Consider the following 23707-nt stretch of genomic DNA (forward strand, 5'->3'; position numbering starts at 1 on the left):
TTTCCAATTATTTGTGATCTGCTCACTGCACAACCACCATTAGCCATACCCTGCAGGAAATGGAAGTTCTCTTAAGCCAACTGGGTCAAATTTCAATCAGTTGTCACCCTGGATGAACAATATATACGAACACAGTCGATAGATGAAGCTACAGATTATATCACTTCACACCTGCTATCTGCAGCTAAATGTTCAATTCCATTGTCGAATCCCCAATCCCGACGGCACCTTAACTATTGGTGGAATCAAGAATGCACAATAGCTAAGAAGTTAAAAAATAAAGCGTGGAATTTATTTTGTAGATCCCCAACCACAGCTAATCTTATCAATTACAAGAAACTAAGAGCAAAAGCACGTCGCATTCAAAGAGAAGCAAAGAAAAATTCTTGGATTCGGTTTGCATCTACCATAAACAGAAACACTAACTCCAGGTTAATATGGAAGAAAATCAGGCAGATTTCCGGAAAATTTCCAACCACCCCTTCACCAATTCTTTCATGGAATGGGCAAGAACTATCTGCTCCTGAAGACATTGCAAATGCCTTGGCTAAAACTTTTGCCGAAGTTTCTGCGGCATCAAATTATTCTCCGGATTTCCAGAAAATAAAGACCAAGACTGAACAACGAGCAATCAACTTTCGAACCTCAGTTTTCTTTCCATATAATCAGCCTCTTCAATATCACGAACTTATACATGTCATTAAAACAACACGCAACAGTGCCGCTGGGCCAGATGGAATATCTTACATTATGTTACAAAACCTTGGTGACAGAAATTTACAAATACTGCCGGTCTACTATAACCGGATATTTATGGAAAACATTTGTCCCAGCTTTTGGCATCATGCCACAGTTCTTGCCTTTTTGAAACCCGGTAAAGATCCTACCAGTCCTAACAGTTATAGACGTATTTCTCTATCCAGTTGCCTTGGTAAATTACTTGAAAAATGATCCATAATCGCCTTGTTTGGATCATCGAAACGCAACAACTAATTAGCAATAATCAGCATGACTTTCGAAAGAACAGGTCCTCCTTAGATCTTATGATCAAAGCTGAGTCTGCAATTCGCAATGCCTTCGTAAAAAATGAACATCTCGTTTTGGTTACCATAGACACAGGGAAGGCATTTGATACTACCTGGCGTCGTGGCATTCTCAGTGACCTCCATGCTCTAGGTCTACAATTCAACCTTCCTATATTCATCAGGAACTTTCTCAGGACTCGTTCGTTCCAAGTTCGATACCGCAACTCGCTTTCTATGGCATCTTTACAGGAAGAAGGAGTGCCACAAGGGTCCTTACTGAGTGCAACCCTTTTTTCCCTAAGAATCTATTCCATCACAAAAGAACTTCCAAATACTGTTGAGACCTACCTTTACGCCGATGATCCCTCTATTTCTTGCCATTCTCGGAATATGAGATCCATTGAACGGCAGCTGCAGATATCTTTGAATAAAGTCCAAAGGTGGGCAGAGTTAAATGGCTATCGTCTATCACAGCAGAAAACTGTTGCAATCCACTTTTGTAATCAACGGAAAATGCATACAGATCCCGAACTTCAGATGCAAAACTTCACCGTTCCAGTGACTAACAACATCAGATTCTTGGGATTAATCTTTGACAGGAAACTAAATTTCCTTGAGCACATTAAATCTGTGCGTATATCCTGCCTCAAAAAACTGAACATACTAAGAGCTTTATCTGCCTTATCTTGGGGAGCAGACCGTACATCTTTGTTGCTCTTATATAGAGCATTGAACAGATCCCGATTGGATTATGGTGCTCCACTTTATGATTCCACCCGTAAGAGTACACTACGATGGCTGGATCCTATACAGCATAGCGCATTGCACTTGGTGCTTTCAGGACATTGAAGCTGATGAGCCCCCCCCTTTACCTCCGCAGAAAAACGCTGCTTCTTAAGTATGCAGCCCGAGTACAAAATTGCTGTCATCATCCTATTCAACCATACCTCTTTAATCCACCACTTCAAAACCTCTATAGAAATAAACCCAGTAAAATAAGACCGGCAGGCTTACACCTCATTGAATTAATGCAGAGTTGGAATGTTCAAATTTTCAACAGGCAACATTTAATGAATTACTCCCAACCGCCATAGTTTCCCCCTCCTCAGTTATATTTCGATACTTATCTTGACAAGTGGGGAAAGAATCGTCTACCAACACTCAATATGAAACAACTCCATGCAAGCCATATTCAGAAATACGTTGATTTTTTGCCCATATATACTGATGGCTCCAAATCACATTCAGCCGTTGGAGCAGCGGCAGTATTTCCCTCTACTATCATCTCGGCTGCCCTTCCACCTGAGTACAGCAGCTTCTCTGCAGAACTTCATGCAATAAAATTAGCTTTAGACAACCTGAATCTCTATCCATCTATAAAATATGCTGTATACACAGACTCTCTCAGCTCAATAACTGCAATGCAAAACTCCTCCTACAAGGCTCATCCTGTTAAATCAAATCGGAAGACTCCTATTACAAATTGAAGAATGCCATCAATCAGTGACCTTTTGCTGGATCCCACCACATTCGGGGATAAAGGGTAACGAACTTGCTGATGAAAATGCTAAAAATCCGTCATCCTTTGATTTAACCTCCATTCCGGTTCCAGCCTCTGACTACTGTCACATCATACAAACAGCAGGTTTCGCGAAGTGGAAAGAGCTATGGCACACCCAAACGAATAATAAACTCTACCAGTTGAAACACGATCCGAAGCATTGGCACTCTAGCACCAAAACTGTGCGAAGAGAAGAAGTGGTTCTTGCACGGGCACGTATCGGACACACATATCTGACCCACCTCCATCTGCTCCGAGGCGAAGATCCTCCTCAATATCCATACTGTTCAGAAAATTTAACAGTCAAACATATTCTGATTGACTGCCCTCACTATCAACAGGACAGAACATTCGTCCTGTGTTCCCTGAGAAATCTACAAGAACCAATGACATTACAACATATTATTGGAGATGATGCAAACATCAACGAGTTTTTCTCTTATCTGAAAATAATTGGACTTTATGATAAATTCTAAAATATCTCTGTAAATGTAACCAAGCTGTTATGCCTAAATTATGTTTTAGCTATGCTTAAATTTTTTTTTTAGCATTTTCATGTGAATAGGCGCATTATAGCCACAGCAGCTTTTTCGCCGATAAACCCCCATAACATACACACACACAATCCTGACCATTTCAGATAATGTTTATGACAATCCTTTGCCTCATAAAAGCAGTGTTTTAACTTCTAATCCCTACTACCTGTGTCTGTAAACTTACACAAATGAACAGACGCCTCCGTAGCCAGGTGAGCAGGAGCAGCAGTGCATAGCACTGCTGCTCCTGCTCACCTGGAGGCTGCGGAAAGGTCAGGAAATGACCACCGCATATCCCAGGAACAATATGGCCTTAGTTGCTAATGCTCCTAAAAACCAAATAATAATAATAATAATAACAAGTGAACAGTCAAGAAAATTATGCTTTTGCCATCAGGCTGTATGATTAGGGAAAGAAGCAATCTAACCCACTATTGTAAAGTTTTACAACTATCTATGACAAATTATTGGTGTTTAATTACACTCTCCAAACGTTTAAAGTTTTCCCACAAGTGATCACTTGTGGGAAAACTCACAATACCTCACATTGCTTATGTGCAGTATTATATCCACTGTCTGCTTTCCCCTGAATAGATTTGAGCTTAGTTTGCATTGACATCTGTTGACAATTGAACTGTGATATATTTTACTTAGAATAGAAATGTCACAGGAATGTAGAAATTTAAGTTTTGAGTGAAAAGAACAAAATCATAACATGCTTATGACTTATCTAAGTGTAATCGGAGAAAAGCTGTATTAAAACAATCTTAAACTATAAAACAATACTGTATTAAAACAATGGCATATTTGCGATACTGTCGACAGTATTCTTGATACTGTCGAATGGGGATAATGCTGTGCCACCTCTACCATAGAGTGACCCATGCATCAGGCACCTACTATCATCCCACTTTCAAAGTCAGTTAACTCACGGCATTTATCCATACTGACATTAAATTACTGTCTATGTGAATGCAACAATGCAGTATGCCTGTGGGTTCATCCACTAGCAAGAGGGGGGTGACAGTGTCACATTTCCCAGGAATCAGGTATCCCATGAATTCTGTCCTTTCAGTGTACTTCCCCATATTCAAATTCTTCATCCTTTATATCTCAGTGACACTGTGTCTCTGAGGTCCCTACTATGTCTGCATTTGATGACTTGGCTAGTACAGTAGAATGTCAGTTATCTGGAATAATTTGAAAGGCTGGTCTTTTTTTTTTATTTTTTTTATTAACGGTACTATAGTAAGCTCCGGTTATAGTGATTACATTTTCAAACTGAATTTTGATTATAATAAGCAAAAGATCGAGTTTACTACCAGTTTATAACAGATCTTCCAAAAAAATCCAGTAAACTGAAAACTGCAAATTGTTTTTATTGTTTTATCGTTGTGACCTTCAGAAATGTGCTTTAGAAAAATATGGGTTTTTTTAGAAACCATGAATGAATTTCAGATTAGTTTAGCTTCAGATTCGCTAAGAATATTATTGGCCCGAAACTGTACGATTTATTATTTTTCTCAATTTTTTACAGTAAAATGTAGTTTTAACATTGCAACAAAAAACGTAAATTATTAATAGAATCAGAAAAGGTGAAAATTTAGGGAATCTCTCCAAAGAGTTTAATGAGGGGACTTCAACAATTTACGACATCAAGAAAAATTCCAATGCTATAACAGAATTTGTGTCGATTATGAATTGTTGAGAATCTAGCAGAAAAAAGATGATGTCGAAACCTGAAAATGCTGCTTTAGAGAGTGCTCACAATTTTTTTTTCTTCAGAGCGCGGTTTAGGTGAACCAGTGTCTGGCCCAATGTTTTGTGCAAAAGCATTGGATTTTAATCGAAAGTTAATAGGTAATGAAGATTTTAAGGCAAGCACAGGTTGGCTGAAAAACTTTAAACTGAGACACAGTATATGTGAACTAGATAATCAAGGTGAGAAACTTTCTGCAGACAGATCAGCAGTTGTGTTCTTTGAAAAGTAAGTTTGCTTCAGTTATAGCAAATTATGAGAAAGAAAATGCTTATAATGTTGATGAGACAGGCTTATTATGGAAAGCAATACCGAGATAAACCCTAGCCACTAAAAGAGAAAACCTGGCCTGCACTAAGTTTTAAGATGAGAAAAGAGCGAGTTACAATTGCTATGTGTACAAATGCTACTGGGACGCACAGATTGTCCATGCTCATTATTGGTAAGTCGAAAAAACCGAGAGCATTTAAAAATCTTATTAATTTTTCCTATTTTGTATAAAAATTGTAAAAATGCCTGGATGGATGTTTCTGTTTTCCCGAGATTGGTTTATAATATTTTTATTTATTTAATTTAATCATAAGCTAAGATTAAATTTATTTAATCGTACCAGAAAAATTATCTAGAGAATTTGACTATCTGGAAGAGGTCTGACATCAATTATTCCGGATAACTGATGCTCTACTATATTTCTATTTCATCAAATTCATTTATTTCTAGCATTGATGTGCAAGTATACGTGCACCTGCTTTTAATCTTAGTAACTCTAAGAATTAAAATAGGTGGCATGTATTTGTTCCTTGAAGAAACCCAGGCTTTGAATCTCTGACACCCATTTTTCCAGTCTGCTACACATGTTCCAGTAGAAACAGTGCAAACAACGTTACACCTCTACCTGCCATTTTCTGACCTACTTAACACTGCCTTGATAGTATCAGCAAATAATCTTGCACTCCATCTATTTAAGTGTATCCTATTCCTGTAAAAACAGTCTCTCCTGTTAACAAGCACAGACCATACTGTGAAAAATTCTACCTCATGAGCATTGCAGTCTCTCCAGGGCTAAATTGATTGACAAGGCTACCGTGTACTCCCTCATTGTGTTTGGGAAGAATTGCAGACACATTTAATTTTAATACTAACTCTCAACTCTTTTTTTTATTGACCTGCACTTGTTAATTAAATCCTCAAATCTTGTACTCTTAGTTGAGTTACCTGGAGAGATCAATACACGTCGATTTACAAGGTTGGTTCAAAATTTTGCAAGTTGGTATCTGATTTGCATAGTTAATCATTATTACTCGCTTTTTTTTTATGGAAAACAGCTTTCAAAACTGGTGTATGTTTCAATTTGAGAAAATAATGTACTCTGCTTTCTGGTTTTTTTTTTTTTTTTTTGTCTGCTGTCCCTCCAGTGATACTGGTTGAGCTTGGACTTATACTTACTTTAGAAACAAACAACTATATTTATCCATTAGTCAATCTAAAGTTACTAATATAGTTTTTAATTGAATAACACACAAAGAAGGCAAATTCATTAACTGATTAAAATGAAATTTTAATCATTTTTCATCAGAAATATTAGTAGTAGTAGTGGCATGTGATGCAAGAAAGTAAGTGTATGAGCTTATGCAGCATCAGCCGAAAAAAAAAATCACACCATTCCCTCCAAATGCCTGTCCAGTTCCTCCTTAAATTTATTTAACCTATCAACTTCCACAACGACAGATGGAAGTTTGTTCCAGCAATTAACCACCTGCTGGCTAAAGGCAAATTTCCGCACATCTATTCTACATCTTTCTTTTCTTAATTTGAATTTATGCCCCCTTAGGTTCGTAATCTGAACAAGTGGAAGGATCCCATCAGAATTCAACGTGCTCAACCCATTCAAGGCCTTATACACCTCAATCAGATCACCGCACAGGTGCTTAGTCTCCAGCCACTGCAATTTGCAGAACTTAAGCCTCTCTTGGTAAGACCCCCCCCCTCATTTCCCCTCACCAATCTTGTTATCCTTCTCTGTACATACTCAAGCAAATCTACATCCTTCCTAAAACGAGGCCTCCAGACCTGTACACAGTACTCAAGGTGTGGCCTGACCATTTCCTTATACAGAGGGACAATCACCTCCTTTTCCCTGCTAGCAAAATTCCTATATATCATTGACAAAACCCCTTGACTGCCCTGGCACCCTGTCTGCATTGCTCAGAAAACTTCATATCTGACTGCACAATTACTCCCAGGTCTTTTTTATTTTCTACCACCTTAAGTGTAGTACCACACAGTTGGTACGTTTCTCTGGGGTTACTTCTACCCATATGCAGTACTTTGCATTTGTCAAGGTTAAACTTCAGTTGCCACTTCTTAGCCCATCTGCCCAAATTTTCTAGATCCTGTTGCAGTAGCACACTGCCATTACTGTCATTAACAACCCCGCCAACCTTTGTGTCATCTGCAAACTTCGACACTAAGCCTGATATACCTTCATCAATATCATTGATAAATATACAAAACAACAGTGGACCCAACATCGAACCCTGTAAGACTCCACTAATAACATTAGTTCACGATGAGCAGCACCCATTGATTACCACCCTCTGTCTTCTCCCACTCAACCATCCTTTTATCCATTGTAGCAACTTACCCTTAATACCATTTTGTTCCGATTTGTACAATAGTCTTCCATGTGCAACAATGTCAAAAGCTTTCCTGAAATCCAAATATATGATATCAAAATTATTTTTTGCATCCAGTTCCTTTGTAACCACGTCATAATATCCTATCAAATTTGTCAGATAAGACTTTCCTTTAACAAACCCATGCTGTGTCTGAATTATTGCTGCAGTCTTGTCTAGATGATCCTGCAATGCATCTTTAACCAGCGACTCCATTATTTTAACCGGAACAGAAGTTACACTAACTGGTCTGTAATTACTCGTGTCACCCTTCGATCCCCCTTTGTGAATTGTGGATACATTTGCACATCTCCAGTCCATGGGAACCTCCCCTTAGTCCAAGGATGCTCTCATAATTATGGCTGGGTTTGCTTAGTTGCTTTGCTGCCTCCTTTAATATAACTGGATAAATTCCATCCATCCAGGTGCTTTTCTTATGTTTAACTTCAACAATTTCTCCTCCACTTTGCTCTCAGTTATTACAAAATCATTAAGCACCCTGCTACAATTTGATAACCTTCTGGCATTTTCAAACCTTAATAACTCCTCACGTGTGAATGTAGATGCAGAATACTCATTCAGTTTGTTTGCAATCTAAGCAGGATCATCAACAGTCGAACCAATCAGATTCATCCCCTCCCTTTTAGAGTTTATTAGTATTAGAAATGGCCGCGTGGTGCGAGAAAGCCTATGACTTATGCTGCACCAGCCAAAAAAAAAAAAAAAAAAACCCCGAATAAAACAAAGATAAAAAAATAAATAAATAAAGAAATAATAATAATTAATAAAAGAAAGGGAATTAAACTTATCATCCTATGCGCTTCCCTGACTCGAAGGTACTATCCAGATGACCTTTGAATTTCCCCAAGCTGTCCGCCTTTACCACCCATGTACACAAATTATTCCAGTAATTTATAACTCGCTGGCTAAAATAAAACTTCCTGCAGTCCAATCTAAACATTTCTCCCTGTAACTTGAATTTATGCCGCCTAGTTTTAGCATAATTTATAATCTTGAAAATTTTGTCCTCATTCATTTTACTGATGTCTCTCAGAGCCTTAGACACCTCAATCAAATCTCCTCTAAGGTGTCTAGTTTCCAAACTCTGCAACCCACATATTATAAGTCTTTCTTCATAAGGACGCCCCTTTGCCGATCTCACCAGGCGAGTTACCCTTCTTTGCACCCTTTCAAGAAGCTCGATGTCTTTCTTTAGGTGCGGTCTCCATATTTGAACACAGTATTCCAAGTGTGGTCTAACAAAAGCCTCATATAATGGGATTATCACATCCCTATCTCTACTTGCAAAAGTTCGATAGATCATCGATAGGACACCATGGGCCTTCCTTGCAACCTGTTTACAATGCTCAGAGAATTTCATGACTGACTGTATCGTAACACACAAGACCCGTTCCTCCAGTACTGGGTTTAGTTGAACTCCACCAAGTGAATAAGTTATTTTGGGATTACTGTTTCCCAGGTGTAATACCTTACACTTTGTTGGATTAAAGCATAGCTGCCATTTTTCTGGCCATTCCTGAAGTCTATATAGGTCTCTCTGAAGAAGCTCAGCTTGACAGTGATCATTAACTACTCTCCCAGTTTTAACATCATCTGCAAATTTAGACATCACGCCCTCTATCCCTTCATCAATGTCGTTTATGAAAATTAAAAACAATAGTGGTCCTAATACTGATCCTTGGGGAACCCCACTTCTTACATCAACCCAATCTGAGAAATAGCCATTTATCACAACCCTCTGCCTCCTGCCCTGAAGCCATCCTGCTATCCATCTAAGGATTTTCCCAGTGATTCCAACCTTCTACAGCTTATAAAGCAACCGCTCATGTGGGACTGAGTCAAAAGCTTTGCTGAAATCTAAATAAACAATGTTGAAATTATTCCGTAAATCCAGCTCGTGAGTGACCCTTTCCAAGTAGTGAACCAGATTTGTTAAACATGATTTTCCCTTTACAAAACCATGCTGAGTATCCTTGAGAATTTCAATTCGATCCAAATGATCCTGAAATCTACCCTTGATCATTGCCTCCATGATTTTCCCTTCCACTGAAGTCAGACTGACAGGTCGATAATTTCCCACTTCACTCTTAGAGCCACCCTTATGTATGGGTGATACATTGGCACTTTTCCAATCCAAGGGAATCTCCCCAGAATCTAGTGATGCTCACATAATTAGCCTAAATGGTTCAATGCGCTCACTTGCCGCCTCCCTTAAGATTATAGAGTATATTTTACCAACTCCAGGAGCCTTACTGGCTTGTAGGCTCGAATGTTTTTTCATTAAATAATCTTGCGAAATTTCAATATCATTAACTACATATTTTTCACCTTCGCTCCTACAATTTCCCATTGCCACAAAAGGTTTTTCATTTGTAAATATCAATGCAAAATAACTTTTGAGTTCATCTGCAACGGCAGCTGGTGTATTCCTTAGAGGGGGGGATAAGGAAAAAATTTCTTATCTCCCCTCTTTGCTCTGTTTGCTAGTGATTTCTCATAAACTGCCTTTGCCTGTCGAACCTTTTCTGCGGCTCTATTACAGATCATCTTTTAGCTGTTATAGGCTTCAGTACTTTTTATTGCTCTGTAACCTTTCCATGCCACCTTTTTCTGCTCAAGTAATGTGACAACTTCACTATTCATCCAACTTGGAACCCTCCTCATGGAGTATTTTTTTAATGGTAAATACGCATTCAAGGCATCTGTGATTAATGTTTTAAAAGCATACCACAGTTCAAATGTATTCATTCTCTGTGCGATATCTACCCAGTTAATAGAGGCCATGTAGTACCTTAAGGCATCGTAATTTCCTTTTCTGAAATTAAAACCCATTCCTTTGCCTTTTACTGCTGCTACCTTATATAAGTAAAGAAATCCTTGCTGTTTTTCTTAGCATCCTTTGCCAAAGATTTCTCGTAATCTGCCTTCGCCTGCCTAACCTGCTTTGTGACCTGATTACAGACTAGCTTATATCTGCCATAGGCTTCTGAGTCGCTTGATAATTTATATGCATCCCATGCATTTTTCTTCTCTGTCACGAGTCTCACTAGTTCATTTGATAACCAATTTGGCCTAAACCTTGAACAATATTTCTTAATAGGTATGAAACTTTTAGTAGCTTCCACAATTAATTACTTGAATGCTTCCCACTTAGAATTTACTGTTGGTAACATTGTCAGTTGATCCCACTGTACAGAATTTAAAAACTGTCTGAGACCATTGTACTCACCTTTACGGAAGCAAAAACCCTTTCCCTTACCCCTGATGGTAATTATATCTTTAAGTAAATCCCACATCAGTACACTGTGGTCACTGCCACCTAGTGGTTCCTTTATCTGTAAATTCTTAATACATGAATTATCACTGCTGATAACCAGATCAAGAGTATTACTGTCTCTGGTTGCCTCTCGAACATGCTGCTGCTGCAGAAAACAATCGTCCAATAATTCCACAAAAGTCTTACTAGTGTGTGAGTGACCAACCCACAAGTTCCAGTCAATATCTGGGAAGTTAAAATCCTCCATAATAAGACATTCTGATTTACTATCCCACTCTATTTCTCTGTACAATTGTTCATTGTACTCATTCGAGTCATTAGGCCTATAACACACTCGTACTCTTATTTTAGCTTTCGCAGTTCTTATGTTACACCAAACCAACTCAACATTGCACTGTTCATCTGTATCAACTGGATGCACTTCTTTTGATTTTGTTTTGCTTAATTAACAGTATGACACCTCCTCCCTTCCTATCCTGTCTATCCTTTCTGTACACATTGTACTCCCCAAATTCCAATTCTGCATTCCTAATATCACCACGTGTGACACCACGTCTCTGATATCCCAACAATATCCGCCTTTGATGTCTTGACCAACACTTCAAATTCATCAAATTTATTTACTATACTTCTAGCATTGGTATACATGCACCTATTCCTAGTTACCCTGAAACCCCCAGCACCCCTTGCTCCAGGTCACTACTTTTTCTAATAGAAGTTGTGCAAGAATCACCTTCACCTCTGCCTGTGGCTACTTTTAACCTTTTAGTCTGTGAATTCCCCCAAGCTAGCAGTTTTCCGACCCACCTAACACTGCCTCGATAGCATCAGCAAATATTCTTGCACCCTTTCTATTTAAGTGTATCCCATCCCTGTAGAAGCAGTCTCTCCTGTTAACAAGCACAGACCACGCTGAAAAAAATTCTACCCCTTGAGCCTTGCACATTCCCTCCAGGGCCGAATTGATTGACAAGGCTCTCATCATGTACTCCCTCCTATCGTGTCTGGGCAGAATTGCAGACACTTTCAAATTTTACCCTAACTCATGACTTTTTTGCAACATTGACCTGTACTTGTTAAGTAAATCTGCAGATCTCCTACTCTTAATGTCATTGGTGTCAACGTGTACAACAATGGCTGAAAAGGACAGACAGACAGACAGTCAGTCAGACGTGTCTTAGTGTGAGATGAATTTGATACAGAATGGATCAGAGGAACTTCCCCTAGAAACAGATGTTTATGCTAATTAAATGTATACCTGGTATACAGTCGTATTAGTACTACTTCTTCCTGTCTCTTCGTTTGTAAACTCGAATTTCATAAACACAGATTAAATGTGCAGTAAACTTCATAAAATGAAGTTTACTGCACACTTAATCTCTCCAAAGTTGCACCCAAATTGAAATATAATTGGAACAAAAGGTGTCTCGATAATCTGTATAATCTCGATAATCTTTATTGCCACGCCTTGTACATTTTATTTAATTATAGTTCAAACTTTTAATTTGCTGATGATGGAAGAGAGAGCATGGATGGCTGAAAAGGACAGACAGACAGACAGTCAGTCAGACGTGTCTTAGTGTGAGATGAATTTGATACAGAATGGATCAGAGGAACTTCCCCTAGAAACAGATGTTTATGCTAATTAAATGTATACTGGTATACAGTCTTATTAGTACTACTTCTTCCTGTCTCTTCGTTTGTAAACTCGAATTTCATAAACATAGATTAAATGTGCAGTAAATTTCATAAAATGAAGTTTACTGCACACTTAATCTCTCCAAAGTTGCACCCAAATTGAAATATAATTGGAACAAAAGGTGTCTTGATAATCTGTATAAGGCAAGAACTGTCATCACATGTATTGTGATCTGGTTTTTTGAAGCATGATCTGCATGGTTATTTCCTGAAATTGCAACATAGCTAGGAATCCAATGTATAGCAACATGTTCTTTTGTTTTTTGAAAATCTCTGAGTTGATTCTTAAGATGGTGAATTAGTGATTCATGATTTCATCTCTACTGACTCCCAGTAAGGGAATAAGTATAAATGAAGGTATGAAAAAGCTAGCGCTTGCTAAAACATCTAAGGCTAGTTTAAAAGTACTTACTTTTGCTGTAGATGTGTTACAAACCAGAGGCAGGGAAACGGACTAAAAAAATATACTGCCACACCTGCTTTGTTGTTGTTGGTTTTTTGTTTAATGGCACAAGGGCTGCTAAGGCCATATTGTGCCTTGCTGAGTTGTTCATTATGACTTATTTGTATAAACGTGATAATCATCTCTGTTTTCCAAACTGTTCAGCATGTACAACTTCTACAAAGTGATTGAGGATATATTATTTTTTTTATCTGTTTATCTGTGTTGTAAGGAGAAATAGACAGTGGCACAGCTGACAAACAAGGGGGTCTGGGTTTACAATTTGAGTAAGAAATGTGACAAATTTATTTCCTACTTGAACTAAATATCTGAAATGTAATCCTATTGGTATAGTTTCATTTGGTTTGTGATACTTGGCTGCATATTTTATTTGCATATATACAAAGTAGATAATCTTATCAGAGATGTAGTAGTTCTTTTATCTGCAGATTCTTAATTGCTTTCTCTTGTTGCCTCTCTGACAAGTTAATTAGAAAACAGACATCCAATAAATCCAGAGGTCTTGCTAGTGTGAGTGCCGGGTCCACAAGTTCCAGTCGATATCTGGAAATTTAAAATCCCCATTATAAGACTCTCTGATTTACTGACCCACTCTTTCTCTATATAGTTGTTTGTTGTACTTATGACATTCATTAGGCCTATAACACACTCCTACTCTAATTTCTGTTTTCCCAGTGCATATGTCACACTAAATCAACTTAGAATTGCACTAGCCACCCATGTCAACTGGATGCACTGCCTTAGGTTTTGTATGCACCTTAACTAAGAACATAACACCTCCCCCCCCGTTCTGTATGTCCTTTCTGTACTCTTCCATATTGAATTTCTATATCCCATTTGAGTGACACCATATGTCTGATATCCCCACAATATCTGCATTTGGTGACTTGACCAGTACTATGCTTCCAGCATTGATGTATGTGCACCTGTTCTTAATCTTAGTTACCCTAACACAACCCACTTGTTTCCTTGTTCAGTGATGATCTACATCAGGCCTTGAAATCCCTGGTACCTTGCTTTCCAGGCTGCTGCATGTTCCAATAGAAGCAGTGCAAGAATCACTTTCACCTCTGCCTGCAGCCAATGATAATCTCTTAGTCTGTGTCTCCCCACCAAGCCAGCAATTTTCTGACCCACCTAGCACTGCCTTGATAGTATATATTCTTCCATCCTTTCTATTTAAGTGTATCCCATTCCTATAGAAGCAATCTCTCCTGTCAACAAGCACAGGTCATGCTGTGAAAAATTCTGCCTCATGAGCCTTGCACAACCTCTCCAGGGTTGATTGATTGATAAAGCTCGCATCATGTACTCCTCCTATTGTATCTGGGCAGAATTGCAGACATTTTCAAATTTAACTCTAACGCGACTTTTCTCAGCAATGCTCTGTACTTGTTAAGTCCTCAGGTCTCCTACTCTTAATGTCATTAGTGCTAACGTTTATAACAGTATCAGCTTTTGTGCCCTTAAAAGATATCTGCTCTGCAATGTCGTCAACTTTTGACCCTGGCAGACATACCCCGGTCCTATTCCACCTGTCCTTTTTGCACAATATATTTTCCATCCCCTGACAATAGTCACCAATGATAACTCCCTCCTGTGCATTTGGCATTGAGGTGGGTATCTTAGAGCTTGATGGGGATCCCAATTAATTCCTTCAGAAGTATCCACCTTGTTCTTCAAGCTCTCACAAACACATCAGAACACCGAGTTGATGCGTATTATTATTATTATTAGCTATATAGTGCAAGGAAGCCTGAGGCTTATGCTGCACCAACCAAAAAAAAAAAAAAAATTCTTTAATACCCCGAGAGAGAGAGAGAGAGAGAGAGAGAGAGAGAGAGAGAGAGAGAGAGAGAGAGAGAGAGAGAGATGAACGAAAGGAATCACCGAGAAAGAGAAGAATGATGATATTCAGCTCAGGACCCTGGGTGTGCCAAGCCCATACTCACCAGATGTGAGCCCCTGGGGTTAATCATGTCCTGTTCCAGATAGATTCACAAACATCAAGCAAAGTAATGTATTCTGTATGGCTTTGATTTGGAAGACAGTCCCCCCCCCCAACTTCCAATTCCTACCCAAACCATAGCATGCCTGCTACTTTGAGCCCTTTTCAGGATGTTGAGGATGTAAAAAACTTAACTGCCAAACTGAACATTATCTCTTAGATGCCTTCGCTGTCTATTTTCAGAAACTTAGAATGGTGTAATATGTGCATTCATTCAGTTGGTGATTACTTTGAATCCAAGTAAAACCATTTTTTTTTTTTTTTTTTGGGGGGTCCTTCATTTTTCTTTTTTTTTTATTGTACTAGTTGCCTAGGAACTGTTGCCTTGTATTTAATAATAATGACTTTGACAGACACATTTTGACCTCATATTGCTCTTATGTCATTAAGCTCTTATAACAGCATCAAGATTTGTAAGTTAACATGGTATCTATTAGGAGCATTATATTACCTATTTTCAGGATGATATATTTTCTGTAGCTAAGGGAAAGATGGTAAGTAAAATGTAAGAAATAATCTTTTTTTTTTTTTTTTTTTTTTATTAATTGTTGCATATTTATAAATTTACAAACGTTTCATCTGTTCTAATATTTCAGTAGATTTTAGTTTTTAATACTATTTTTGATACCACATCTATTTTACTTATGTGATATTGGCCCACCCCATCATTTTAGATAGCTTTTTTAATAAACTTTTTTGTGTTATTGTTTTTTTTTTTGCTTTATTTCACAGAGATATAGAAAATAATCTGAAGCTGCATAAAGTATTTTTAATTTATTGTTTTCTCTAGGAAGCTGCTTTGTCAGCTTTTCGTAAAACACAAGATAAAACAGTATCACTTGGTCACAGATTAGACCTCTTATTTCATATCATTAGAATAGGTTTGTTTTATATGGATCATGATTTGATTACCCGAAATATTGACAAGGCAAAGAGGTAAGATTGTACCACATCTTTTAATATATTTTTACTTTTAATTCATATTTTTAATGAGCATTTGATTTTGTACAAATACTGCAAATATGAGTGAATAACAAGTTGTTATCCATGCTAAAATGAAATTTGTATACTTGCCAGTTTTTCTAGTTTTCCCAGACTTCTAGAAATTGTCTTTGTCAATGTCTTATTATGGGTGATTTCAATTTGCCTCTAATTGATTGGAGAAAATGGGAAGGAAACTCGACATGGGGAACAAAATTTTAAATAAACTAGATGACTGTTATTTGTATTAACATGTCAGGGAAAGTATTAGAGAAAAGAATATCCTAGACCTCATCATCAACCATGAATCAGATGACATAACAGGGCTGACAGTAGAGGAACCAGTAGCAGGAAGTGATCACAGAGTTCTACGGTGGATGATGAAGAGAGAGGAAGCAGTAGTAAAAGGCAAAGGAATGGGTTATAATTTCAGAAAAGGAAATTATGATGCCTTAGGGTGCTACATGGCCTTTATTAACTGGGTAGATATCGCACAGAAAATGAATACAATTGAACTGTGGTATGCTTTTAAAACATTAATCACAGACGCCTTGAATGTGTACCATTAAAAAAATACTCCACGAGGAGGGTTCCAAGTTGGATGAATAGTGAAGTTGCCACATTACTTGAGCAGAAAAAGTTGGCATGGAAAAGTTGCAGAGCAATAAAAAATACTAAAGCCTATACCAGCTGCAAGATGATCTGTAATAGAGCCACAGAAAAGGTTCGACAGGCAAAGGCAGTTTATGAGAAATCGCTAGTAAACAGAGCAAATAAGGGGGCGGGGGGAGATAAGGAATTCTTCACATGTATAAATGCTGAGAAGAGCAGGAAAAATAGATTGGACCTTTGTCCAATCTGGTTTGTCCAAAGGGAATAAGGGAAAGGGAATAGTATTAAATACACCAGCTGCCATTGCAGATGAACTCAACAGTTATTTTGCATTGATATTTACAGAAGAAAAACCTTTTGTGGCAATGGAAAATTGTGGGAGCAAAATTGAAAAATATGTAATTAATGATATTGAAATTTCACAAGATTATTTAATGCTTTTGAGCCTACAGGCCAGTAAGGCTCCTGGAGTTGATGGAATATACCCTATAATCTTAAGGGAGGCGGCAAGTGAGTGCATTGAACCATTGAGGCTAATTATGCAATCATCACTAGACTCTGGGGAGATTCCCTTGGATTGGAAAAGTGCCAATGTATCTCCCATACATAAGGGTGGTTCTAAGAGTGAAGTGGGAAATTATCGACCTGTCAGTCTGACTTCAGTGGTAGGGAAAATCATGGAGGCAATGATCAAGGGTGGAATTCAGGATCATTTGGATAGAATTGAAATTCTCAAGGATACTCAGCATGGTTTTGTAAAGGGAAAATCATGTTTAACAAATCTGGTTCGCTACTTTGAAAGGGTCACTCAGGAGCTGGATTTAGGGAATAATTTCGACATTGTTTATTTGGATTTCAGCAAGGCTTTTGACTCAGTCCCACATGAGCGGTTGCTTTATAAACTGGAACAGGTTGGAATCACTGGGAAAATCCTTAGATGGATATCAGGACGGCTTCAGGGCAGGAGACAGAGGGTTGTGATAAATGGCTATTCCTCAGATTGGGTTGATGTAAGAAGTGGTGTTCCCCAAGGATCAGTATTAGGACCACTGTTGTTTTTAATTTTCATAAACGACATTGATGAAGGGATAGAGGGCATGATGTCTAAATTTGCAGATGATGTTAAAATTGGGAGAGTAGTTAATGATCACTGTCAAGCTGAGCTTCTTCAGAGAGACCTATATAGACTTCAGGAATGGTCAGAAAAATGGCAGCTATGCTTTAATCCAACAAAGTGTAAGGTATTACACCTGGGAAACAGTAATCCCAAAATAACTTATTCACTTGGTGGAGTTCAACTAAACCCAGTATTGGAGGAAAGGAACTTGGGTGTTACGATATGGTCAGACATAATTCTCTGAGTATTATAAACAGGTTTCAAGGAAGGCCCATGGTGTTCTCTCGATGATCTATCGAACTTTTGCAAGTAAAGATAGGGACGTGATAATTCCATTATATAAGGCTTTTGTTAGACCACACTTGGAATACTGTGTTCAAGTATGGAGACTGCACGTAAAGAAAGACATCGAGCTTCTTGAAAGTGTGCAAAGACGGCATACAAGATGGTTTTTACTGGCTCCACAGCTAAACTGAGAAAATGTTAGGGACAGAGAAAAAAATTTTGGCAAGAAAATTATTACAATTCTATAATTAATAAATGAAATCTTTTATCTTTATATACTTTTTAAATATAACGGTGTCTTCTTTCATTGATTTTTTTTTTTTTTTTTCTAACTCCATCTGTGAAACTGTCTACAATATATTAACAATATCCAGGTAAGTTAATACTTTTTAATTTAAAAAAATAGACAAACTGCAGTGGCCTGCTAAATTCTTGAGCATCCCCAAAGTAGCCCACTCAGCACGCTAATTAAATAACTACGCTTTTCCTATTTCAGGAAGACAACTTTTGCAATATGTGAAATTTTTCCTGGTCCAAGTGCACTACTACATTCTACTCCATTTCCAGTAAGACAGAATTAGAAAGATGGAAACCTCTGTTTGTGGTAATCATCTTCTAGATCAGGGGTTCTTAACCTTTTCCTTTAAGCAAGCAAGATTTTGCAACTTACAATATGTGCAAGCACCAACATTAAAATATATTTTTTCTTGTTTAAAGATTAAAAATCAATTTTTAATTATTTTATTAGTAAATTAAATTTATTATTTAATTATTTTATTTTTACTTATCATTGTGAACTTTGACTATGAAGAGATGGTGCCAAAGCTTTGAAATTAATTTCTCCATTATAAAAAGATAATTGCAAATTTTCTTCCAAATGTGATGTCAACAATCTTGTCCTTTTTTTGTTTTCGATATTATTCATTAATGAAAACACTTTCATACATGTATGTTGATCCAAACATAGAAAGTACTTTGAACGCTTCTCTTTGTAATAAAGGAAATTTTTTGCAGTCGGAAGAACCCCTGAATTTTAAAATACAGCATACTCTCGATTAACCGGGACACTTCAAGACTCCAAATTAAAAAATTAAATAAATAAATAAAAATAATCAACCAGAAATCAAAAAATTCAAGTAATAACTAGAATAGGTATAAACAGATATTTTGCAAGTCGTAAATAAGCGACAAGCGGCATTATAAGTTGTGTCTTCCCCGTGTCTTCACAACCGCCCCTCAAAAAAAGAAAGAAAAAAAAAAAGAGAGCGAGAGGGAGACCAAATGTTTAGTTTGTTTTAGTGTGTCGCGTCGATTGTTGTGTTCTGTTACAGCGCAAAAGGACAAATTTTGTTTCATTATTTGTCAGGAATGTTGGAATTTTTTTATATAATAATTTTTTTTTTTTGTTTAGAAATCGCGAAAATGATGGGAAAACGCAAAAGAGTTGTGTTTTCAGTTAAACAAAAACTTGAAATCATTCAAAAGTTTGAAAACAGTGCATCTGTTAAATCTCTAAGGAATCGTTATAATAAGGATGTATCAAAATGGCCAAACATTTTTTTTTTTTTTTTTTAATGAAAACCCCAAACACGAAAGGTATCAAAACCTATAGTATTTAGTACCGTGCATGGGTTGAAGGAGAAGTATGGGGGGAGGGGGGGGGGGATGCTGGAAACTTTGCTCTAGAGACTAAACATGGGTTTCACCACTTCAAGCCTACAATAAGCAAAGTAGTGGTATTTCACCGGTTGATGAAAGTCATCTACCACATAACAAGTATCACACAGAATTCAGATTTGTCGATAATAATATAGTAGCAATATGTTATTAGTCATTCCCGAGTTACGTAAAACTCGACGAAGTAAGACGTCCCGGAACGTATCTCTTACGTATGTCGGGGACTTTTGTATTTTTGGATTAATCGGGAAATTGATTATCCAGGATTTGTTTTTTACCATATATCCCGGAAAATCAAGAGTCTACTGTAGTTTTATGTTGGAAAAGACATTTCAGAGCTGAAAACGATTGCTTATCAACAAGTTTTAACTCAGCAGCTGCTACTGCATTTTGATTGAAAATTTATTCCAAGTTAATGATTTCAAAATTTCTGTAATTGTTAATTCAAATTTTGGGAGGTGCTCTTTCAAGTATTCAAATCTTTCTTGGAATTGGTCACTAAGGTCTTTGATTACATTCATTACAAATGATGGACTCCCCAGCAGTTTCCTCCAGACATTTTTTAAGAGTAGGAAAATGAAGCAAATTTCCTTTTAAAACTTGATTCTGAAACACTTGAAGTTTTTTCTCAAATGAAATAATCTCCTCGTATAAAACTACTACAAATTTATCTTTTCCCTGTAGCCTCAAATGTAACTCATTTAAATGGCTGAAGATGTCAACCATGAATGAAAATGTAATCTTAAAATCTTCAGTAAAAATTTCATTAAAAAGGTTTTCTTTATTGCTTTTTATTAGAAAATCTTTTACTTCTTCAAACACTTTCCAAATTCTGGAGAGCTTCTTTCCACGACTGAGTCGACTAACTTCTGTATGGGTAATAAGATCAGAATGCAGTGCTTGAAAATCTTCCAAAAATATTTTTAGGAGTCACTTATTTAGGGATTTAGCAATAAAATGGTTAATGACTTTAACAATGGCTTCAAGACATCCTATAATTTCTTTTTGATCTTTCATTCGTGAACACAAGGCCTCAATATGAATCAAAAAGTGATAATGCACAAAATTAGGTATCCTTTCATCTCTATTAAGATTAGCATTAAGCCCTTTATTTTTACCTATCATGGAAGGTGCACCATAAGTAACAATTGATACAAGTTTACTCAGATCAAATTTTGTGCACTGTGAGGAATTTCATAAGTGTATCATATACATCTTTTCCAGTTGCATGACCAGTAAGCGGCAAAATAGCCAAAAAATTTTCTTCCCAGTTGCCATCATATTGAATCAAACAAACAAAGCACAAGTTGTGACGTGCCCAAAATATCAGTTGACTCATCAAGTGCCAGTGAAAAAAATGCATAACTTTCAATTCTACCTAATAATTCATTGAATATTACATCTGCCATTTTATGAACTCGATTTGAAACTGTATCATTGCTCAAAGGAATATATTTGTTGGAGCTAATCAAGGTAGCTCTGTTTTTCTGGTATGATGCTAGCAAGCACTTCTAATGATGACAATACACATTTTTTTTTTTTTATTATTTCACCACTGATGTGAGGCAATGAATTCTTTGCAGTTATATTTGATAAAATAAATGAAACTTCATTTGCTAACACTTTACTACTATTAGCTTGACCTAAATAAATATTTTTCTGTCTTTCAAGTTTCTTTTTTTCATGAAGTTTAGCTTTTCTAATATCACTAAATTTGGGAAAAGCTTAATGAAAATTCCTATGGCATGTTTGGTAATGTCTTTCACAATTCAACTTTCAATAGCCATCCAAACACACGTGATATAATAAGAAAATTTGCACTAGTTCCACTACTATTATCTATTACCAAAAAAATCATATTCCCAAGAGGACTGAAATGCATACTTTTTAATATTTTGTTTCTTTGCATTTGAAATGTGTAGGTCTGAATCAGACGTCTGCAAAGGTAGTGTAATGCATAATGTTTTTCCTCATGTTCATTTCGTTTTCTTTTTAAAAACATCCATTTTGAACGGGTTTAGTAACTTTAGTTAAATCTATTAAAATAAAATACATTTAAGCATTTGCACACAAAATCAAAAGATTTCTTAATATAACACTTTCATCACCTTAAATCAGCACTATACATACACAGTACCGATTGCAGCAGTGCAACTGAGCTTAACCCGGCAGAAACCTGTTCTTACTTGTTAAAACTAGAAACTGAGAATCACGAGGCAGTATCCTCTGTCTGTAGTGACACTATGGCAACAATGATCATTATCTCAACAAAGTATTTTGTAAAAATTTTTCTTACTAAATGGAATATTTTCAAGAGAAACATTGATAACAGTGCATTTTAACTATCAAGTTCACATCTTACGTCATGAAGCAGTGGAGACAAACAACTTATAAAGCTGTTTTCATTTTTCTTTCCAAAAAGGTTGGAGAGTATTCCTTACAGAAAATTACATTTTTTATTATTATAAGCCTATTATGTAGGCCTAATTAACAAATGTATTTACAGAGGTTCTTGATAGGACAAAAGTAAATCTATCTGGCGGTTGCTTGCATGTTTTCTGTTGGAGTCAAGTTCTGTGTCCACGGTAGACTATCAAATTCTACATTATTGTACGATCCTAAACTATTTCGTAGAATTTGAGGCATCAGGTGAAAAAAAGGATATTCTATTCTAGCGAAGATTAGCATGGATTTTTGTAGAATATCCAGAAAGTTGAGAAATAGAAAACACCTTTTTTTAAATACAAAAATTTATGTATAAATTTTTTAGCTTAAGCTAAGGTGCTCATGAGCACCCATTTTAGGATTGGTCACGAGCAACATTTATTTTTTAAAGAGCATAATGGTGCTCGCTAGCACCAGGTTAAGAACCCATGTTCTAGATCATAAATGATTTTCAGCTTCAGTCTGGAGGCTGGTTCAGTTAAACACTACCCTTCAATGTTACTGACTTGTTGAAAACTTGGTGCCTAAGCTACTTAAAGACTTCGCTATCAATAGTGTAGCTGTTGAAGGCCATGACTATTAATGCAGTTATGATTATCATGAAATAATTGCACACTTCACTGTATTGAAGCATTTTAAAAAAATTTTGACATTAATTATTACGACTTTTGTTCATTGGCTTGAAAATTTTAAAGTTCAAATTCCCCCCCTACAATTAACAAAGAATATTTTAGACTCACAGTAAACTCAATAATCTGAGATTGAGGGGAAGTGAAAAACACTTTGGGTTATTGAAAATTCAGCAACAAATTTTACTAACATATAAATATAAATTTTACCAGTAAAAAGAAGTAGTAGTTGGTAGTGAGATTCTGTTTGGAGATGATGCATGTATAGAAGTTTCATTGCTAAAAAAAACAAATTAATAAAAAAAAAATGTACACATGCATGCACACACACTTTAATCTCAAGCAGAAAGCTGAGCAAAAATCTTTTTATTTTGAAACTTAATTGGCAAGTACTGATGTTGGAAGTATTAAAAGATAAAAGGCCGACATTTGTGACAAAAGCTTAAACTTGAAGAAAACATTTGGCAGATAGCTACTATTCAGTCTTAGAGGCCTAAGCCTGGCAACCCAAGATCGCGGGTTCGAATCCCGCCTCGGGCTTGGATCAAAGTACTGCAAAAACCTTGGGAGGTGCATTATGGCCACAGAAGCCAACAACTACCAAAAAAAAGAGGCCTAAGCCAGACTACATCTAATAAAAGAAGATACTATTTAATTTGATTCGATTTAAAGGCAACACTTTAAGTTAAGAGCAACAATTGTACATGGTTGCTCTTAATTTAAATGCTGAAAGGGAATTTATGTTTACTGTTGTGCATTTAATTCTCTAGACCTTTATTTCCTGGAACCACAAATTATTTGGTGATATCCATTGCAGGGCTGCTACAATTAATTAGAAAATTATTATAATTAGCCAACATATGATGAAAGAAGCTTGGGGCTTTTTTTTCTCTCTCTCTCTCTCTCTCTCTCTCTGAGGGGTAACTCAGGAAAAAATT

General features: G+C 36.7%; 1 protein-coding gene across 1 annotated transcript in view; it reads left to right on the forward strand.

Annotated features, from left to right (window-relative positions):
- Positions 1–23707, forward strand: part of Rpn7 (regulatory particle non-ATPase 7) — a 114052-nt gene that overhangs the window by 24436 nt on the left and 65909 nt on the right. Inside the window, exon 3 of the mRNA XM_090381725.1 lies at positions 15814–15959. Coding sequence (XP_090237851.1) covers positions 15814–15959 — 146 coding nt within the window. The remainder of the gene's footprint in view (positions 1–15813; positions 15960–23707) is intronic.

The sequence above is a fragment of the Mastigoproctus giganteus genome, chromosome 9 (genome assembly GCF_048544385.1).
Source record: "Mastigoproctus giganteus isolate SK-2022 chromosome 9, ASM4854438v1, whole genome shotgun sequence".
NCBI classification, from domain to species: domain Eukaryota; kingdom Metazoa; phylum Arthropoda; class Arachnida; order Uropygi; family Thelyphonidae; genus Mastigoproctus; species Mastigoproctus giganteus.